This window comes from Netta rufina, assembly GCF_964035555.1.
Source record: "Netta rufina genome assembly, chromosome: 2".
Lineage (NCBI taxonomy): Eukaryota > Metazoa > Chordata > Aves > Anseriformes > Anatidae > Netta > Netta rufina.
The window spans coordinates 20683422-20705608 of NC_140124.1; the positions used below are offsets into that span (position 1 = coordinate 20683422).

Below are 22187 nucleotides of genomic sequence, written 5' to 3' on the forward strand. Positions count from 1 at the left end.
AGCAAAATTCCTGCTGTCCTGCTGTTTCCCTTAAATTCAAATAGCCAAACTATTATGTAGTCTCTCTGTTGTGAAAGGTTGTGAAAATATTTAATTACTTCATGTTTTCCATATTTAAAATGGACCGATAAATACATAGATACATAAATACATAGAAGCATAGAATGTCCTGAGTTGGAAGGGACCCATAAGGATCATTGAATCATAGAAACACAAGATTGGAAAGGACCTACAAGATCATCAAGTTCAAATGTCTTCCTATCACCAATACTATCCACTAAGCTATTAAATCATATCTCGTAGTACCACTTCTAGGTGATTATTGAATGCTGTTGTTCAACTCAGCCTACAAAAATATGAAGAAATTTTGTTTAACATTGCATGCGTCATTGAGTCCAACTCCTGGCACTGCACAGGTCTTCCCAAAAATTCAGACCATATGACTAAGAGCACAGTCTAAATGCTTCTTAAACTCTGACAGGCTTGGTGCCATGACTGCTTCCATGGGGAGCCTGTTCCAGTGCACAACAACACTCTCAGTGAAGAACCTCTTCTTGATATCCAGCCTGAACCTCCCCTGTTGCAGTGTGACACCATTCCCATGGGTCCTATCGCTGGTCACTAAAGAGAATAGATCAACGCCTGCCCCTCCACTCCCTCTCATGAGGAAGCTGTAGACCACAATGAAGTCTCCCCTTAGCCTCCTCTTTTCCAGGCTGAACAAGCCAAGTGACTTCAGCCACTCCTTGTACATCTTCCCCTTTAGGCCCTTTGCCATCTTTGTAGCCCTTCTCTGGACACTCTCCAACAGTTTTATGTCCTTTGGTGCCCAGAACTGCACACAGTACTCAAGGTGAGGCCACACCAGCAGAGTAGAGTGGGACAATCACTTCTCTTGACCGACTAGCGATGCCTTGCTTCATGCACCCCAGGATATGGTTGGCCCTCCTGGCTGCCAGGGCACACTGTTGGCTTCAGCTTGCTATCAGCCACAACCCCCAGATCCCTCTCTGCGGGGATGCTCTCCAGCATCTCGTCACCTATATAACCTGTCCATATAGCCAGGGTTGCCCTGTCCCAGGTGCAGGACGCAACACTAGAAAAATAAATAGACTCCTAAACACTAATCTCGGTAAATAATTGGGAAAAGCACAAAGAATAAGACTAGGAAAAGGAAGCCAAGCAATGACAAATGGAAAGTTAAAAATGAAGCTATTGCTAGAGTGGAAATCCATTACAACTAAATCCTTGTGTGAAAATTACTATCAGGAAATGGATCAAAGTGAAAATGAAAAAATGATCACAGGTGGGTATTAGAAGTCTAAAAACAGATAAGTCCTTGATAGTTTTCAGACCGGCTTCCAACACCAGATTTTAATGAAATAAATTAATTAGGCCAAATAAACATTAATGAGCTCCAACTACGATGTGAGCATACACATTGAAATTGAGGCCTCAAACACGGAAGCAAGCAGATAATCAAATCAAGCCAGAAGGCTAGCAGTTCCTGACAGCAATAAACTTGGCTCCATAAGGGAAAAATGACTGCAGAGAATCTGGAATAGTAGTTAGTATATCAGAAAGGGTGAGCTTCTTGATGCATCTCAACCCGTTTGCAGCGTAATACTTCAATGTACAAGAACAGCCGAACCAGAGATCAGATCACTAACTGCAGTGTGTTAACAGTATTAACAGAATATAGTTAAAATTTTTCAGCTTCATTTTAACCAGCGTAAGCCCAGATATTAAATCTGAAACCTATCAATTAATGTTTAGAGAAGACCGAAAAGAACTCTACATTTATCTGGAACTAAAAATATATTGAAATTTCAAATGCCACTGCAAACTGAGAAACCTGGAACCTTAAATTTCAATAGTTTTGATGCTTGTTATGCAGGAAATAAAAATTGAAATTTTCTCTCTTCCAAGATATACTTGACAAAAAAGCTTAGAAAGCCATTGTCTCTTGCTACAAAGGGAACTACATGATCTTTAAAGTCCCTTCCAACCCAAATCTTTTAATGATGCTATCATATTATAACTTCTCCTGCTATATTATTTAAGTCTAAAATATGTTTTTCACCACTAGAAATGTGTAAAATAAAAATATTTATTTCTAAAGTTTCAATATTTGAAATATCATTCTTTTTGTTTGATACAGAACTCAGAAGCATTTTAAATTTTATTTGTAAAGTGCACTTATATTTGTAAAGTGCACTTACCCCCCCAAAACCTCTTTTTTCCCCATTATAACTGTTTTGTTTGTTTGTTTTTTGATTTTATATATACTACAGATTTTTTTTTTTTTTTTGAGGGGGGGGAGGTTAAGCAATCTTCTCTCTTCTCAGAAAAAGTAATTGCAACAAACAGTTAGAATCACAGAAATAACCAGAGTGAGATGTTTTCCTTATTACTGAGCTGTTTACCAGAATCTCCAAGCAAGAATCACTACTTCATCTCACTAAGAAAAGAAAAGGCAGCGAGTTGAGGTAAAGGTAGATATTACTTATGTAACTGTGATCAGTTACCTAGTAGTACCCCATATACTTTCTTTGTAAAACATGCCTTCACGTTACTTTGTCTAAAGCCTACAGTTTTCTCTTCACTAGGACCCTCCAGGAAAAATAAATGAATAGTCATTTCCTTTCTAACATGAAGGAGGCCTATGAGACATCAAGTACTTCAAGTTGTGAACACCAAAACACTAATTTGAGAGCATGTGGGGAAAACAAGATAATAAACACGAAGACTAGAAATGTATTACTGTTATCGAATCAGAAGATGACCTAAAACTAAATGAGAAGCTATTCTAGCACACATCTCAGCAGAAATATGGCTTCAGGGAAAAAGCAGTAACAAGGTGCTGAGATCGTTTTTAGCCCTAGAAGGGCTAAAACACGTTTTTAGCCCTAGAAGGATCCTGACACTCTTCACTTAGAAGGAAGAACAGAAAGAAGTCAGATTTTGACAAGTTATTAACAACAGAGTAAGTCTCTCTCTTTAAAATTTCTGAGTATTGAAGGGTGATGGGTTGTGACACAGCACACTCCATCATTGGAAATAGAATACACAATAACGAACATCAGATCCTGAACTTTCTCTTCAGGACAAACTATTAAATGATACCTTACACCTCATGTTCCTCAAAAATTAGCATTAAAAAAAAGGCAAAAATTCATTAAGAGAATATAGGATCCTGCAGAGAACTAGGCAAGTAAAATAGAAAGCCCTACGATACGTAAGAAAAAATATTTTCAGTTACCAAACAGACCTTCCTAACCTTCAGGAGGATAAATGTTGGACGCAGTCTTATAGTTCTTTAGAGAAACTACCAGACATAGAATGTTTCCTTAAATATATATATTTTTATCAAGTATGTACAGCTTATTTTATGCTAGAATTGCATGATAGTATATCAAAATTATTTTTTTTTGCCAAATGCCTTTGACCACTTTCAGCATAAATTGATCATAGTTACACACTTATGAAGCTTCCATGATAAAAGTCCCAACATTAAAAATAAGTAGTGAAAATTTATTTTGAAAGATTTTTTGTTCAATCAAATGAAATGCTGCCACATTTGAGATTTAGTTCTTTCATTTTTACAAATGTATAACATTAGAAACTGTATGCAAATCAATGGACCTACATTACTAGAAGAACAACAAAAATAAGAGAAGAATCAGCTTGTCAGCAAAAAAACACATTCAACTTTGCCGCATGTTGGATGAAAAGGAAAAGAAATCGGGGCTTCACAATACTTTCAACCTAGCAGCTGTCATTGACGCCAACATACCACTATCACAATAGTGCATGGTCCAGCTCTAGGCCAAATTATTGTCAGAGACGAGTTAAAAGAATGATTTTTCTATTTAAACATAAACAAATAAAATTTATTATGGTCACACCCTCTAAAACTCTATAAATTAATATGGCTTTGTTAGGATTATATAAGATACTCCTTTACATTTATACAAATGGTGTTGGCAAAAATTATGTCCTTCCAGGGGGCTCTGTGCAGTCGAAGTAGTATAAGGGTTCTTTCAAATACAGTAGAACTTTTATCAAACTGAAAATAATCCATTGGGAAACAAATATGGGACAGTCTAAAGCAGATACTGCATTTTATATTGCATTATATGCAGATACAAAATGAAGGGTTTTTTTTGGTTGGTTGGTTGGTTTGTTTTGATCTCACAGGGAGGGATGCTGTTTTTTTAAGTCAATTTTACAACCAGTTGGCAGTCAAATGAATCAACATCTACTCTAGTAAACATGCAAGTACATTAAACCAACCAGAATAAACAAACCACATGTAGCAAAGATAAATAACATACACAACTTTAAAAGACAAGAAAGGAAAGCAAAATTTGTAGTTTAAACTTACAATAACTTCTTTACTTAAATGGTATTTGATTGTTCACCCACCCTTGCAACCAAATATTTTGAAATAAAAAATATTTTTGTCTGGAATTATAAAATTAAAGATTAATATGTAACTATGGAAAAGTCAGCCATAGAAAAGCCTATTCTTTTTAACTGTCCTTTTTCCTTGAATTAAATTTTTGTGAATCTGTTACAAAACAGTCTGGAAAATAAATTTGTTCTGACCAATAGTCAAAAGCCAGAAGTCGCAGCACCTATTTTATATACCATTTGTTCATATTCAAAATATTATAATCATCTTTTTAGAGGGGAAAAAATAAATTCCACAAAAAATAACATCAGCCATATTTCCTCAAAGAAATATTACTCACAAATGGATTTCAAAGTCAGCAGCTACTAACAGCTTTAAATAATAGTCATTTATATGTTTCCACTGTTATACAATGCAGCAAATAAACATAACACAACCAAGGAGGACCATACCTGAAATGGTTTATAGCTGCTGATGTACAGTGTCTGTCTTATCCACCTGTTTCCTTGATTTCCAAACTTGTACCACAGCAGCCATCCCTTGGTGTTACTCACAGTTCTCTGGAAGACTGACAGCAAGTAAACTTGCTTTCCATACATATGATAATGAAAGCGGAAAATGCAGGTTCCATTCCCAGAAGGGTTGAAGAGAGGACTAAGCAAAACTGCTCTATCTTCAAATTCGTGTGGCTCAGAGGACTCCATGTATAGATAGTGTCCCCTGCCTGTGCCTGTTGTGTGATCCTTTGACGGGCCTGTATTAACCGTTGGGGTTGGACCCTGTATTCTGATCCAGTCAAAGTCATCTTCAGTGTCCTGCTCCCAATTGCATAAACCATTTTCAAAGTTACACTGTAGGTCAGGGTCTGAAAAGCAAGCAGAACAGATGGTCAAGTGAAGGCAGTATCAAAAGGCAGTACTGTTTTAATGTACTCCCCATTCACTTTCTTCCTAGTATAGAAATAAAATATTTTCTTTTTCTCCTTACATATTCTCTTTTTCTCCTTTATCTATATATAATATAAATATATAAAATATAAATAATATAAATAATATATAAATAAATAATAAATAATATAAAGATAATATAAAAATAAATAATAAATAATATAAAAATTTATATATAAATATTCTCTTTTTCTCCTTTATCTATATTTCTAATATAGATAAAAGCCCATTTACTTTTTGCAAAAGTTTCCCTCCAAGGAACAAATTTACACTTATATGAACAAAAATAAAATAAAAACCTGTTAATTACTAGTTAATTACTTCCTCTTTCAATATACATCTGGCAAACATTACATAATTAATTTATTGAATAAACAGAACTGTGAAGACCATGTTACTATTCACGTATTAGATAAATTTATGCATTTTAAAGCATCTGAAGTCCTTTAACTCCTTTGGACAGTTAAGTTTCAGGTAAAACTGAGGATAACTGGATGAAATAAATCAAAAAATTTAGCTTTGTAGATAGATGTAATAAGTGATCTAATATGTTTTTGCAAAGCAGAAGTAGTCTCAACAGCTTTATAAAAGATAAATTTCAGGCATTTATAACACAACTGCACTTCACATGATATCAAGCCAAAATATATTGATTTGACCAATTACTTTTAATGCAAAAAAAGAAAGTTTGTCATAGATGGTGAACTTGTGTTCCACCCTTGCATCTGCCTTTCATAAACTAACTGAAATAATTTCTTTATTAAATAAAATTATTTTTTTAATTATTATTAAGCTTTTATTTATTACGATGTTTAAAACTGCAAAATCATCTAGTACTTTCTTACTATCAAAATGGGTTAAAAGAAGATAGGCATTTTACAAGAGGGAAAAACTGAGATAGAATGGAAAGCCTACGCTGTCTTTGAAATTCAGATGTTTAAATTTGACATTCAGCAGATATCAGCGCAGGCTAGTATCCCTTGAAGCATGTAAGGTATCCATTGCTTCTCAAACTCACTCTGATTTACATAATTTGGTTACCTCGGGATGTGATAAAGTACCAGTTAGTTAATTTTCTTTTATATTAATGTTCTTGAGTTCTTAAAATTGATGAATGCGTGCCTGGGGGAGAAAATCATCAACACTGCCCTTCAGCACTGCAAGGTGAATGTCAAAAATGTGAATGACCTATAGCTTTTCTCAATTCCTACAAGCTCTTTCTCTGAAAGGGACAATTGGGTCCAGTATGACTAGAATGTTATAGTAGTACAGATATTTTAATGTTTTCTGGTTAGAGAGGGTTATACAGAGATAGGACATGCCCTTCTCTCACTCCATATAATATCTTGCATTGCATTTCTGTCAGTGTAACCATAAACAGCACATTCACCCAGATTAATTTGCAGACTGCGAATTCTCTCCTTAAAAAAAAAAAAAAAAAAGGCAAAAAATGCTTAAATGCAAGTATTTCAGAAAAATTAAAGAAAATTATCTTATTAGAATAAAGCAGATTGAATGACATTTACTCTCAGATGTGATAAATTATATGCATTTAAGTTAATAATTTTCAGTGTTTCAGCAGTAAATATATTCAGTTGCATCATCTCTGGTTATGACACTGATAGACTGTACTAGTATTGTACTTTTTTGCTCCAGAAATGAACATGGCAACTAATTTTTTTTTTTTTTTTTTTTTGCAATAAAGTAAGCATTAATGGAAAATACTCACTACAGTTCTCTTCATCAGATCCATCCCCACAATCATCCACAAGATCACACACCCATAACCTGTCAATACACGCTTTTGTGCTTCTGCACCAGAAATGATTAGGACCTTCACAGCTTGATGCAGGTGGTGGAAGAGCACAATTTTCAAATGTAATATCATCAATTGCTGAGACGCCATCATAAAAACCCAGGCTGATCTTATTGACTGAAAACTGGAAGGGATGTGAAAGGCGTCCAAGCTGAATGAATGTCTTCAACCATTGATTTCCATGATTGTAATATACTCTCCAAAGGACAGTAGGTTCTTTCAGCCCATCCACAAGCAATTGCATCTCTGCTGCTCCAACTGACTGACCGTAATTGTAATACCTAAAATGATAGAAACAAAGTTAGAGGTGTAAATGATGAGAATCAAGTATGCTGGAACATCTTTTTTTATGACATCTTTTTTGTCATAGCTCTGTGAAATACGGGACATCTACTATGCCTATTTCCAGTTGCCTCTAATTCACTTTCTGTACTGATAGTAAATAGGTATAAAAGAGAATATTATATCAAGAATTGAAAACTGTGGGAGAAGAAGCAAACTTCATTAAATTATAAACCATAACTGAAGAGACACATTGCTTTCATATTAAGCAATGAACACTGTTCATTCAGATGCATAATATGCCTTCTACAAATTTAAGACATAATTATAAGGTTTCCAGAAGGAAAAAAATGAGCATTTATTCAATGCAAAAGCACTCCTTCCAACTGTACTAGTTATTATTAACATGCTGCATTTTTTACAGTATTTTTTGAGAACATCACAACATTTTAAAATGATAAATGCATAAATGAGCAATCATACAACAAAACTCGAAACTTATCCAGAAGTGTATAATTTCCAGGCCTATACTGCAAGTCACAAGTCTTTGATAAAATGACATTTTCTCTTTCTATGGTAGATGTATTTGACATTGCAAAGAAACACTACACTGCATAATGCAGAAGTCATACAAACAGTTATTTATACTCCACCACCATCTTTGACTTAAGTATACAAATTATCACAGATTATTTCTTCTGTCCCTCTATGACAAGATTGAATAGAGATTGTGATAAGAAAATAGTTGAAATAATTTTTTTTTCCCTGTGTATTTCAGGGTAAAGGATTGAAATTGAAGCTAGCATGCTTGCACTGGAGCTTCCTTTCAAAGAAGATACAACCCAAATTTGAATATTCTTTTGATAATCCAGCTGGTAACCTCATGAGCTATTAGATTTTTGGAAGGTTTCTGATTCTTGAGAAAAATTCCATAATGTTTTCAAATCAATTTTAACCTAAGTTGAAATATTATCACAATTATGGTGGGTTTTGTCCATGTGCATGCAGATACAATCCTTTAACATAATTTTGACCAAAGCCTTATAACAAAGAAGTCCCAAGTTTCAGTTCTGAAGCTGTTCTACAGCTTCAGCTTTTTTCTGCATATTTGTATAAGACTAAAATATTAAGAAATAGAAAGAGACAATACCGCACAGAAGAGTGTATATATTACTTCAAATTATAACCACAATTTCAATCCAAGAGAAACAATCTGAGATGGTCCATAAATTTAAAACCCTTTTTTCTTTTTTTTTTTTTTTTTTTTTCATACCAAAAAGACATTGTGCAGTTTGATCCAGCTTGCCTGAACTTTGGGCTTTGTAGCTGAGCAATTTGTGAAATGCTGCTGCTGTTTTTCAGAATGAACATAAAATGACCTATCAAAAGAAAACAGAAAACAACTTTTCAGGCTTAACAAAGAAATAATTTCTAAGCATTTGGAAAAAGTTCACAGTCCCCACTTTAAATACGATTAAAGAGTAGGTACTATTTATACACTCTTTATATGCCAGTTCTCTATTTCAAGGCTTGTCTTGTCTTACCTTCAGACTTGTTGTAGGTGTGATCCTGCAGAGGAGCTTGATTCTTAAAAGCAGGTGCAAGAGCACTACTGGAACTTCGTACCCAGTCAAATCCATCTGCACTTGCGGTTTCAAACCAGCCACAGTTATCTCTTTCAAAGTCACATACAGCAGCTGAAATGAAATAAGAAACATTTCAGTTTGACTCTGTACATGAGTTTAAGGGATTAAGGGAGCTTTACATGACTAAGGGAGCTTTACAGTATGAAAAGGAAATTAAATATTTCCAATATGCCACTGGTATTTTAGACAAATGTCTAGAAAAGGGGTAGGGGGATGAGATGGCATATTTGTTTTATAACCGTTGTGTAAGACAACAGTCCCACAGGAACAACCAAGCTATCTCTGTACAAAATGTATTCATAAAGCATTCTCTCTAAAGACACTGCAGCCAAAGTACAAAAAGCAGTCAGAAAGAAGCTGAAAACAGACCTTGCAGTCCTCATGCTGCACAGCAGAACACAGAGCATGCAAAGCAATAACAAGAATTCTGCAAGCTCTTTTAAGGAATAGATGCTGGAACCAGAAATAAAGTCCCTTATTTCCTGAATCTCTGCGAGTATGCTAATGATAGCAAAACCATTCTTCTAGTTGGAATAGAAATCAAGCTGAATATCAGGCTTTACTGAGATGCTATGTTATGGTAAAAAGAAGACATCTCTGAAACACAAAGTGCTGTGGTGACAAAGATTTGAAAAATATATTCAGCTGTATTCTTCAATTCCTCATTTAAAAGAATAGAAATAATTTAGAAATATACATAATGCAAAAGAAATAAAATGAAAGGAAGAAGATGTTTGAATGTAATTTCACAAATATTTATGATGTTAAAATGATGAAATGTCATATTTTCCTCTTCTGCACTTAAAAAATTCCTCACTATGTCACAAAATGATATGCTTGTTACTGTAATTAGAACAGGCATTTGATGGAAAGCATAAGGAAAACTATTTCAGGAAATTTAACCAATTGTTCATTTACTATGCATATAGAATAAACCCCAAAATATTCAGACAGTCATGATTGTCAGTTCCAGCATTATAATATAAAGATTTATAACCAGTTGCAGTGGCCATAACATTATGAAATAGAAAATTCACATTTCAGAACCAAATGATGTCTCTTGGTAAACAGAATTATATAAATGTTTATTGATAGGGAAGGGCATTGGCTTTTGTTGTTTGTCTTAGTCTTACTGAAAAACCTTTCCCATTTTAGGTTATATATCATTTGTTAGAAAGAATGAAGAAATTTTAACGTATTATAATTGTTGGTTAGGGCTTCTAAAAAGATGAGATTTTTGTGGGTTATTAAGCAAAGCATACGGAAATGCATAGTTATGGATTTTGCTTCAAAAAAAAAATAATCCACAAATATGAAAGGCCAAATAATATTTAAGGGATCAAAAATGTGTTTTCTATACTTATAACGTACGTTGTTCACAAATGAACTACATCATTTTATGATTGACAAGCGTAATAAAAAATAAGGATGATTTTTTTTTGAAATAACACTTTTCTATAATAAAAGATAAAATTATTTATGGATATACTCATATAGGTACAATGGGAATGTCTGATAATCCACTGGCAGAATATAATGATAAGGAGATACGGAAAGCTATTTCTGCTTTTCCTTTTGATTGCTATAGGCTTTAAGAAAAAAAAGAAACTGGCCCATATCCCCAAGGGAACATCAAAAAAGAATATGACAAACTTTAGACACAGATGGTTATACCAAAAGATGAAAAAAAAAAAAAAAAAAAAAGATAAAACAGTTAAGTCTCTGAGCACAGACTTGCATCTGTAACTGGAAACAAGGATAAAAATGAAAGAAAAGATGCATTTAACTTAAGCATGGATGAATACTCTGAGATAAAATAGCCCTCAAACTTCCAACTAAATCTTAAACCAACTTTTTAAAAAAAATAGGGAAGATACAAGAATAGCATAAGCTGGTACAGCCTGGGTGAAATGCAGTTGTTTTTAATGTTTGATAGAGCTTCAATTATTTAACTGTCTCATAACCTGTTTGACTGGCACTTCTGTTTCAAAAAGACTGCCCAGAGAGAAAGGCTGTTACCTGGGTACTTCTAAAGTTCCTCTCACAGTGAACACACACAAATTAATCTACTATCTCTCCTAATACCTTACTTTCTGCCTTTCTCCTATTTCTTATTTTCTTACATGTTCTATTTTGATGGAGTCCACCCTCAGTAAGTTTGCAGAAGACACCAACTTAGGCCCAAGTGTTGATCTGCTCAAAGAAGACTCTGCAGAGGCATCTGGGTAGGACAGACCGATGGGCCTAGGCCAACTGTGTGAGGGTCAACAAGGCTAAGGGCTGGGTCCTGCACTTGGGGCACAATGACCTTATGTTACAGGCTGGGGGAATAGTGGCTGGAAAGCTGCCTGACAGAAGGGGACCTGGGGGTATCGGTCAGTAGCCAGCTGAATATGAGCTAGCAGAGCTCTCATGTCACTCAGAAGGCCAACAGCATCCTGGCTTGTATCAGAAATAGTGTAGCCAGCAGGACTAGGGAGGTGATTGCTCCTCTTTACTCAGCTGTGGTGAGGCTGCACCTCCAGTTCTGTGTTCAGTTTTGGGCCTGTCACTACAAGAAGGGCATCGAGGTGCTGGAGCATGTCCAGAGAAGGGCTCCAAAGCTGATGAAGGACCTGGACAACACGTCTGATGAGGAGAGGTTAAGGTAGCTGGGGCTGTTTAGCTTGAATAAAAGAAGGCTTAGGAGAGATCTTAATGTACTTTACAATTACCTTAAAGGAAGTGAGGTGGGGATTGAGCTCTTCTCCCAGGCACCAATTGATAAGAGGAGGAGAAATGCCCTCAGGTTGTACCAGGGGAAGTTTAGGCTAGATATTAGGAAAAAATTTCTTTACTGAAAAGGTTGTGTGGCATTGGAAGAGGCTGCCCAGGGAAGTGGTTGAGTCACCATCCCTGGAGGTCTTCAAGAAACATGTAGATGTAGAACTTAGTAGCATGGTTTAGTGGTGGACTTTTCTGTACTAGGTTAAAAGTTGGACTAGATGATCTTAGAGGTCTTTTCCAACCTGAATGGTTCTATGATTCTATCAAGATGCTAACTATCAAGCAATCTTAAAGACTCTGACAGGCTTTCTGCTTCTTCTGTGTAAGGAATTTATTGCTAGTTTTTCCTTAAACAATTTTTGGTCATCCTTACGGTGTTTTGCATGTCACCCACCACAACCTATAATCATCCTCATCCTTTTTTTTTTTTTTTTTTTTTTTTTTTTTTTTTTTAATCTGTACATTAGTTCAGCTATTTGTTTGATGCCTTTTTTGCCTTTTTGCTTCAAATAGTCTCCATGCCACCTTTATGCATTTATTTCTCTGCTGTCCCTTTTAGCTTCTTACTTAACATGCTCCCTCAGTAATCATGAAGGAACCAGAGTAATACCGTGAACGTACCATTTCAGGATTCCACAATCCTTATTTTTCCTAATTAATTAGAAATTATATAATATAAAATAATAATATAAAATCCTTAAGAAAAAAAAAAAAAAGAAGAAGAATTAATTCTTATTAATCCTAATCTTTATTAATATTTTGAGAGAGCTGTCTTTACAGTGTCAGCAGATTTAGTCTTCTCTGAGATGATTTGTTATCACAAAAGTCTAGATTTCTTGCTGATTCTTGGTTCTTATAAAGTGATTTTACTCTTTTCTGTTTCAAGGAACTTCACCCAAGAGCCTCCACAAATCACATACATAGTTTCTCTGTAAACTGAATCAATGCCTAACAAGAATTTAAGAAAAGTTCCTGTTAAAAACAGTATTTTAAAGTGAATGCTTAAGATGGTAGCATTTCTGCAAGACTGCAGTATCATAAATCTCTACATCCCCCAAAAAATCTTTCACTATTTGGCAATGCATGCGTATTTACTCATACTGCACCATTCTAAGGAAAACCTGACATGAAAAAATCTAGGTGAGACGATATCATCATCATTACTGGCTTTCAACTTTCTCCTTTACTTAGAAGTTGTTTAAAAAGACTCTCATGTGTCAATAGACATTCAACTTTTTCTTTTTTTTTCTTTTTAATAATCAAATTTAAGATTAAATTTAAAGATATAGCTAGATGTCATGAGGACAACAATTTATTGGCAACTTCATATCTAGGAACAACAACAACGAAAAAAACAGCTTATCAATGGCCATATACATCCTAATAAGTTATTTTAATGCCCTTTCTGACATAATCACACTGAATAGTTTTATATCTGCCTTCCCAGGTTTATGATTTCTCACACTGATACTTTTCGCTAATGCCGTGATAAATAAACTCAGGTAATGCATGACAGTACTTTGTGTGTGTAACAGCACAATTTCTACAGTAAAAAATGAATAGTATTCACTAAAAAACACAAAAGTTCAGTAGTAACAAATGAGAATAACTGAAACATACAACAACAACAGCAAAAAAAAAAAAAAAACTAACAAAGTTCAAGTCTGTTTGAAGGTTGACAAGTCTGATCTTTACAAAATCCCAAGAACAGTTCCCCCTTCCCTCACTTTCCATCCACAAATATTATTGCCTACAGCTCTGAAATAATTTAAAACTACTTCCTTATAAGGGCTAAAAATTGAATGTAAACACAATTTGCACAATTATATTCTCATATATTTAAAATCATACTTTAAATCTAACAATCACTCGGTGTAGATGGATACGGTAGTCTCCTCTGTGGATGCCTAGAGAAAACAAAACAGTCCAGAACATTTTCTTCCGCTCTTTTTTTTGGGACATTTATTTCAATAGCCGTGAAATTGCAGCAGACCTACTTGTGATTTCAGTCACATGGGCTTTTTTAGTAATAGACAACCATGACTTGCAGATAACAACCACGTATATATCTCCTATGTAATGGGGAAGAGTATGGCATATAAGATGGACAAAATGTACTGAGGGAAAAAAAAAATGCTATAAATAGCACTACTGATTTCACCTTGTGCCTATACTTTTAACAAGTTGACCACAGTACATTCCCTAACACTGTATTCCCTAACACTGTCCTAGCTGTAGGACTTGGAGATTCAGACTTTTATAGGGGAAATATAATGTTTTGTGTGTTCACATACAACACTAATCAACCCTAATCTAAATATTGCCCCCCCTCCAAAAAAAAAAAAAAAAAAAAAAAAAAAGAGAGTAACATTGCAGTCACATGCATTTGCTACAACTTAATTTTGATGAGGCAGATATGCAATCGTCTAGGTAGTTGCCTAACAGCATTTTTAAGTGAAACAGAACACACTGATTTGTTAGATCTGACATTTTCTGGAAATTCCTCAGTTCATAAGATATTACCATTTGCAAATGCTTCTCAGGTTCTGAATGTGAGTGATTAGTATACTGATATGGGAAATAGTCTCAAAACAGTAAGAGCCTCCAAAATAATCAACTGATGTTTTCATTGGAAATTTAGCAAATTAGGTCCAAAACTGTTCTTTATTCTAAAATATTAGTGTAGTCAGAAGAAAATTAAATTTCTAAAACAATGAAATAATCTGGTAATTTAGGAAGCTGGATACTCAGGTCCACACAAAATAAAATAAGAGAAACATAGGTATTTTTTAACAATCAAGTGCTTTCTACATCAATTAGAGTGTTCCTTCTGTGTTACTGAAAGGGAAAGGATTTTTTTTTGTTACTAAATTAAACAAAAATAAGATTTTATGGCCATTATTCAGTCTGTCTTATTTACATTGTAGTTCTCTGTCATTTGAGCTAATGCAGTATTTGTTGTCACAATGCATGAAGGAAACCAGAGAAGAATAGTTATAAAACAACAAGATACCTATGTAACGTTTTGGGGCAAGAATATATATTAGTAGAAGTACAAAAGTTAGGTTCATGATTTTTGGGTTCTATAGCAATTCTGAAAGTGTCTGTGGTCTCAGGCAGAAAAATGCTCTTGCTAATTCTTCAGTGCTCTTCCTTTCCACAATGTACTTCCCACTTCCCCACTCAGCTCCTTGTTCCCAGACCTCTAAGATCTCAGTTCTTTGCCACTTACAGCAAAGCTTTATGCTCTTCCCTCCCAAAGCATCACTGCTCTACATCTATATTTCTCATTCTCCTTCTCTCTGTGTTTTCTCTCTCTCCCCAAACTTTTTTTTTTTTTTCATTATTTTTTTCTCTCCCGGTACTCCATCACTGGCTTTTTGACCTTCTAGTCTTAATATACCCCCCCCTCCTTCCTTCCCTGGCTTCTTCAAACCCCCTGGTTACTTCTCTCCCATATTAGTGAGCTCAAGCAACGTAGTTGTCTATCAGATTATTTTCCCATTTGATCTTATTTTCTACACCATCGACATAGTTTTTATATTGGAAAGGTAAGCATTTAAACTCCACCAAAAGCATATGGTGTAGACCTTAGAAAATTTGCTATACATTCACCTTCCAGAGCACGAACACACAATGTGATAGGTATGTTAGGTCACTGTTATAAATCTGCAGCTTGAAAAAGGCAGTCGATTTTCTCTTCTACTTTAATGCATGGTGGACATGTATAACACTTTATAGCCACCGTAAATTCTTCAGCTGTGGAAGTAAAGCTGTGAACTGATAGTCAGGAGTAGCACCACTCAAAAAATAAAACATTTCATAGATTATATTTTGTATTGTTTTTACTTTTCTCCACTATGTAGAATAAATCTAAAGGACATTTTTTAATCTGGGACATGTAATTTTGTACAATGCAACTAGGAACCTGGAAGAAGAGTCTAAAATTTATTATAATAAAAATGATAATTTTTAAAATCACATTATTGCAGCAGAACAAGATGAGGTAAACTAATTTTTAGACCACAAGTCACACGATAACAAAATACTTTCACAGTAAGTAAAGTCAGCTTTGGACCAGAAGAACCTACCAACTGCATTTGTACCTACTAAGTAAGTGCTTTTCTTACATATGGCATAAAATTATTCTCATTAAAATGTGTTGACAAAGAACACCGCCAAGATTGAAGCTTCCCAGGGATTAAATCAAAGTAGAGAGTTACAAAAAAAAAAAAAAAAAAAAAAAAAAAAAAAAAAGTTGGTGTTAATTAAAGTTAGAATAGACCATGCAATGAGGAAATTACTGTATGTTAATTTGCAGTAGGTTAGTCTCATGATGATTTTGAGAAAATGAGGAAAATAGATTCTTATGAAATGCCTGAGAGTTTTAGTAAGGATGAATAAAGAAATTGTTATAGATTGAAATATACAAAAAAAGCACATGCAAATAAGGTGTCAGAGAATACAAAGTCAAATAACTGATGAGCACCTCTGTAATGAAATAGAAGCCTGAAATGTTCCAGGAAGCATTTTTTCTTCTTCATGAAAAAGCAAAATTAAGTTCTAGAGCAGGTGGCTGCCTGATGGCAAAAAAGTAAGTAATTCAAGAGAAGCAGAAGCCTCCCCACCACCACCAGTGTAGAAGACATTGAACAAGGACACCTGTCCTCAGGTGGGCTAGCCATATGCCACAAGTAATTAACTCATTTGAGGCCAATGGCAGATTTCTCACCTGGACTAGTCCCCACAAATATATGAATTATCTTGACCAACGTAAACACTGCTCCTGTGATACTGAAAACCTGTGGCATGAAGGTGTTTAAAGGGGGGTTTAAAACACATGTGCAGATGTAAATTTGCCATAATTTGTCAATAGGTAATGACAAATCTGAAACTAATCTCCTATTATTTTGGAAGGATTAAACACAATGACTAGGTTATTTAAATTATTAACTTCTAATCCAAGGCCCCTGAGAGATCAAGGTTGCAAGTGAAATGGCCATTAGACAACCAAGAGGAAATACTATGCTGTTTTCATGCGGGGAGGTCCTTAGATCCTATTCAGCGATGAGAATTGTTTTGGTACTGGCAGTGATTTGGGTGTCTATCAATAACAAACAGTGAAAAACACTGGGAAATTTTACTGTCATTCTCAAACAATAAAGTACTAAACTGTGTATTTATGTGTCATGACAAACGTGTTGACAGTGGAACCCCAGAAATATTGTATAATTTTGTTTGTAATTCAAAAGCATATACAGGAAGGTCCAAAGGTTTTGTTTCAAGTGTTTGTTGTTAGTGTTGTTGGGTTTTGTTTCTTTGTTTTGTTGTTTTTTAATTGATCTTATAATGCTATTATCAGAATTATGAGTTGTTGATAGGTAAGTATGATAGAAAGGGACTCATTTTCAAAGATAAAAAAATATAACCATCATTTCTTATGCAGAACAAGTAATTGAATTAATTAAAAAATATTTCTGAAGGTATATGTTAGAGGCCCTGAAACGTTCCCAAGGTCCCTTTTGACTGTGCACTGCAGAGGGATTCTGAGATGCACCAAGATATTCCATGTGTTAGTTTCCATGCAGAGAAAACCTAGGAACATAGCCAAGATGGAAATATTGACACAGTCTAAATATCTTTGATCTGTGCATGGATGCTTTATTTACCTGTCCAGCTGAGGTATTGGCACATCCAAATTAAGTATATAAAACTCACAGTTTGAACAAAAGTCTGTACAGTACGTTTTCAATGCCTTCTATCTCACTGTTGTCTTTAACCGAAGGAGTGTGTAACCATTAAGAGGTACTTAACACAGTGCTGCCACAGAATTTCCAAATTTGTATATATGTAATGTACTTTCCTTTCATTTTATTAGCTTAGTTTTGTATATGTGAGAGCATGTGTGAAGCATGTTTTGCTTCACAATAGCTTCCAGAATCAACTTCCAATATCTTAAGATTAGGACTTAATTTGGTATAACACTATACCTGGTACTTAACATCTTAAGAATTAAAAAATAAAACACTGTATATTAAGCAACTCTTACTCAATCATAAGACCATTATTCTAGTTTTAGTAGTAAGAGGGACATAGTTGTTAAAGAAAATAAAGGGAAAAAAATCACAATAGAATCAAAATGAAGTAACTATTTCTCAAGAGTTTTTAGTTAAATTATAGCATTTATGAAGTTACAGAACCCTGACAAGTAGGATGTACAAACATATCGACAGGAAACTAACAACCTAGATTATTAAAATTTTCACTTACAACACTTGGCTTCATCATGGCTATTTGAACAGTCAGGTGTAAAATCACAGAGTTTGTCAGGTGAAATACATTGTCCATTCCCACATGAAAAAAGCTCCGGTGAACAGTAAAGAGATGAAGAATTAGTTTCTTCCATTTCTGTTCCCCCTAAGGAAGGAAAAATAAAAATAAAAAATAAAAAATAAAAGGAAGAAAAATCTAGATATATCACAATGGATAAGAAATACAGCTGATACCTTATGCTTTTAAGCTATATATCATTCTCAACAATATTCAAGCAGACAAGAGAAAAATTATCCCAAAAAAAAAAAAAAAAAAAGGAAAAAAGAAAAACAACAACTTTGAATGGCCTGGCTCCAGTTCAGAGGCCAGGTTTTGTGTACAACCATTGTCTCACAGAGAATCAGGCAGCTTGCTGTGCTCCCCATGTCTGCGAGCAAGTCTTTCACAAAAGCTTTGTGCTATAGCTGTTGTCTCCCTGAGTTCAGTACACAATGAAACTTCCAATAAGCCAAAATTTTTGTGTTGCACCACTAATGGCTTGCAAAATACACATTAGAAAACAACCCAAATTTCAATGAATGGGGAAGGGAAGGGGAGGGGAAGGATTTGACAGTGATGATGGAAAAACTCTCTTGCCCTAAAGATAATGCAATGGAATTTGCTCTTCAGTGGAAGATGTAAGTTGATTTGCTTCTGTCTCTGCATCCAAGTGTGTATATGTACAGGTTCTAGTCAGTGATATCTGGAAATTCCCATCATAACTTTCTTCACAGAACTACTGCAAACTACCTAAAGCACCTACTATGTAACGTAGGATGAAAATTTTCATTATAGACAATTCATTACAACAGATGGAAAATTTCCTCAGATTATTGTCTTCTTTCTTACACGTGTCTTGAAACTGTCATATGAATCCAATTATACATAGCAGACTTAGTGGAAAATGTTTTGAAAACCACAGACCTTACCTTCACTTTGTTGCCTGACAGCTGAAACAGCTGATAGTGATTTATTTACAACTCTACATTCTTCTGTTACACTGATGTCATCAATAGCAACAGTAGCATTCATTGTTAGAATGGTAGCTCGGAAAATAATCTGTAAAAAATAGAAAAAATAAAAAAATAAAAAGAAATAAATAAAAAGAAATAAGCAAGCCTATTAATGGTGACATGATAAAAATACATATATATTTCTTTATAATTTAACTCTCTCTCCACAAGAAGTAATACCACCTACAACCACCTTTGATTATCAGTCAGCAAAAACTAAGATTGAAATTTGATCAAATTCAGAAATTTATTCTTCAACTGTCAAACCCAAAACTACATTTACTTATTGAAAGTTATGTAACACAGGAAACCTTGCTTCAATCTCAGGTGATAATAGCCAACACTGCTTGAATGAACTGCCTTCCTGCTGGAACTGTTAAAAGTTATACACCTTGTAAAATGAGCTGTTCAGGGTAACCAGACATGGTGGTTTACAACTCTGTTTAATTGAGTTCTATACTATGTCTGCTGAAGTGAATGAGACATTTCCATGCAAGAAATCTATTTGGTGTGATGTCTATAAAATATATATCTTAACAACAACCAGAACAACAAATCATATTTCAGATTTTCTTCCAGCTAGTAAATTCATTATTCATTCTCCCCATTTCTAGTTTTCTGCTAATAAATGCAGATAAAGGTACAGCACATTATTTGAGAGAGAGAGAGAGGGGGGTTGTAGGATTTTGTTGGTTGGTTGGTTGGTTTGATTTTTATTTTTTACATATGGTACCATTAATGTAACAATTACAAGTTTACATTTGCAAATACAAAGAAATTTTCAGGAGATTACAAATGGAAGTTCAGTTAAAACTTATCAGTGATGAGAAGTTCATTCTTTTAGATTGTTTTATAGATGACAGACAAAAGGAAGAAACCAAACTAGGAATTTTGCTGATTCCCCTACCAGTTCCTTCTGAGCTGTAGAAAAGTCTAGCAGCCTGAGATTATATAAAAGTAAAATTAAACTAAAAAACTGCTCATTATTTCTGAAATTAATGCTCTAAATTGAAGATCTGCACTTCTCTTCCCTTTAGCCAACATAAACAGGCCCTCACTTTTTTTGAAGTTCTTTTTATTTAAAACTCTGTATTAGTGTTTCTTATTTTTGTTTAATAATAATAAAATGTTGTTCTTTAGTAGTTACACCTACTTAAAAAGGGATTTTTTTTGATGAGCACTAAAGAATAGAAGTTCTCTTTTCATATTTTATTGTGAAAGTAATTTAATTCTAAATACCAAGTTAAGTAAAAAAAAAAAAAAAAAAAAAAAAAAAAAAAAAAAAGCAATGTAAATCTAACAAAGACATTGAAAATGTAATTTCTAATTACCTGAAAAGGTATGTCCCCAGCTGCACTGTCTATTGGTATAGTCACTTTTGTCCACTGCATTTCAGACAGTCCTGAAATGTCACACAGTTTTTCCAAATTTCCATCCAGGGTAGTTCTCTTAAAGACAGAAAGCTGGGAACCCTGGGACAGCCGATACCAAAATCTTACCTGTTGAAAGAGTTTTTAATCAAACACTTTAAAAACTACATCGTCAATCTGCAATATGTTTAATACCAACTCAGATACATACACTGTAACACAAAATGATTGACAGGTCTATACACTGGCTTGACATAAAAGAAAGAGGTTTATGAAACTATGGTGTGTCAGGGAGCAATATTATGTCCAAAGGTAAAACTACAATAAAAAGAAAAACTTGCCTTAAAACTTACTTCAAACTTGTATCTCTCAAGGGGTACAGACTAATTGATATGACCTCCCTTAAACTCTTTTCAGTTCAGTAAAGACTTAGAAAATTCCCAAAGATTATTTTGCTCTGCGAATGCAGAATATAGGGTAGCTTCATGAGTATGTTAATCTTTGAAGTCTTACAGCTGAGTTACTTATATGTAGGGAGCCTTATGATGCTCTTCTTCCACAGTCAATGAAAATTACAATTACATGAAGACAATACTCTATTGATCAATAACATTCTGATCACATGAAACAAGTGGATTGACCACTACATGGGAAGAAAAAAAATATCTGCAGCAGGGAGGCTATAAAAAATTGCTTACCAAACAGAAAATAGAGAGAATCCTAGCACACTATGTCTGCCCTGAAATACAAAATAAACCTGATACATTTATTTTTTTATTTATTTTTTAAATACAACCCAGACAAAAATTCAGCTGAGAAGTGCAGGGAAAAAAATAAGATTTTCAAAGGTGAGTCTTTCCTGCTTTTTCACATACTGAAGGACTAAATTTTCATCAGCTGCAGACTTTCAGCTTCCCTGAAAAATCTTTTATAATTCTTGAATCTTAGTGAAGGTAAACCAAGCTGCTGTACATTTTTCTGCCCATCTTCACATGATCTTACGCCATGCATCTTGGATTGTCACATTATATAGAGAAAATTTCCTTAAATTTCCTTTTTATTATTCCCTCCTCCCATTGCATCAACTTTTAAGCAAACTTAAAAAATGCAGACCATTTTAGGCTAACGGCTAAATGAAGTCTGTCTTTTGCCTCAGGACAATCACAGATCAATGTGTTATCCAGCTTTCAGTTAGATGCAGGAAACAACTGAAGTCTTTTATTTAAGTGAGACAGTTGACACATAATACTTTTTGAGAACCTGTTGGGACTATTAATATGCAAAACAGTGCAGTGTGTGTGTGCACAAGTAATTTTTACTTAATTTATTGTGAAGAAATACAAATTTCTAATCACTAATTAGGAAAAAAAGAAAAAAAGAAAAAAAAAAAAAAGAAAGAAAGAAAACAAATATGTCCTCTCAAAGCATGGATCATTTCGTTCACAGGATCACAGAATGGTTGAGCTTGGAAGGGACCTGTGGAGATCATCTAGTCTAATGCCCCTGATTAACAGGGTCACCTAGAGCACATTGTGCAGGGTGGCATCCAGGTAGGTTTTGAATATCTCCAGAGGAGACTTCACAACCTCTCTAGGCAGTCCTCTGTCCAGTGCTCTGT

At 34.4% G+C, this 22187-nt stretch overlaps 1 protein-coding gene across 1 annotated transcript in view; it reads right to left on the minus strand.

Moving 5' to 3' along the window:
- Nucleotides 1–22187, minus strand: part of MALRD1 (MAM and LDL receptor class A domain containing 1) — a gene marked incomplete at both ends in the record, with an annotated part of 250210 nt that overhangs the window by 182468 nt on the left and 45555 nt on the right. The window contains 6 exons of the mRNA XM_084281876.1: nt 4870–5282; nt 7094–7461; nt 8736–8841; nt 9007–9159; nt 19116–19245; nt 20531–20698. Of these exons, the coding sequence (XP_084138002.1) occupies nt 4870–5282; nt 7094–7461; nt 8736–8841; nt 9007–9159; nt 19116–19245; nt 20531–20698 (1338 nt within the window). The remainder of the gene's footprint in view (nt 1–4869; nt 5283–7093; nt 7462–8735; nt 8842–9006; nt 9160–19115; nt 19246–20530; nt 20699–22187) is intronic.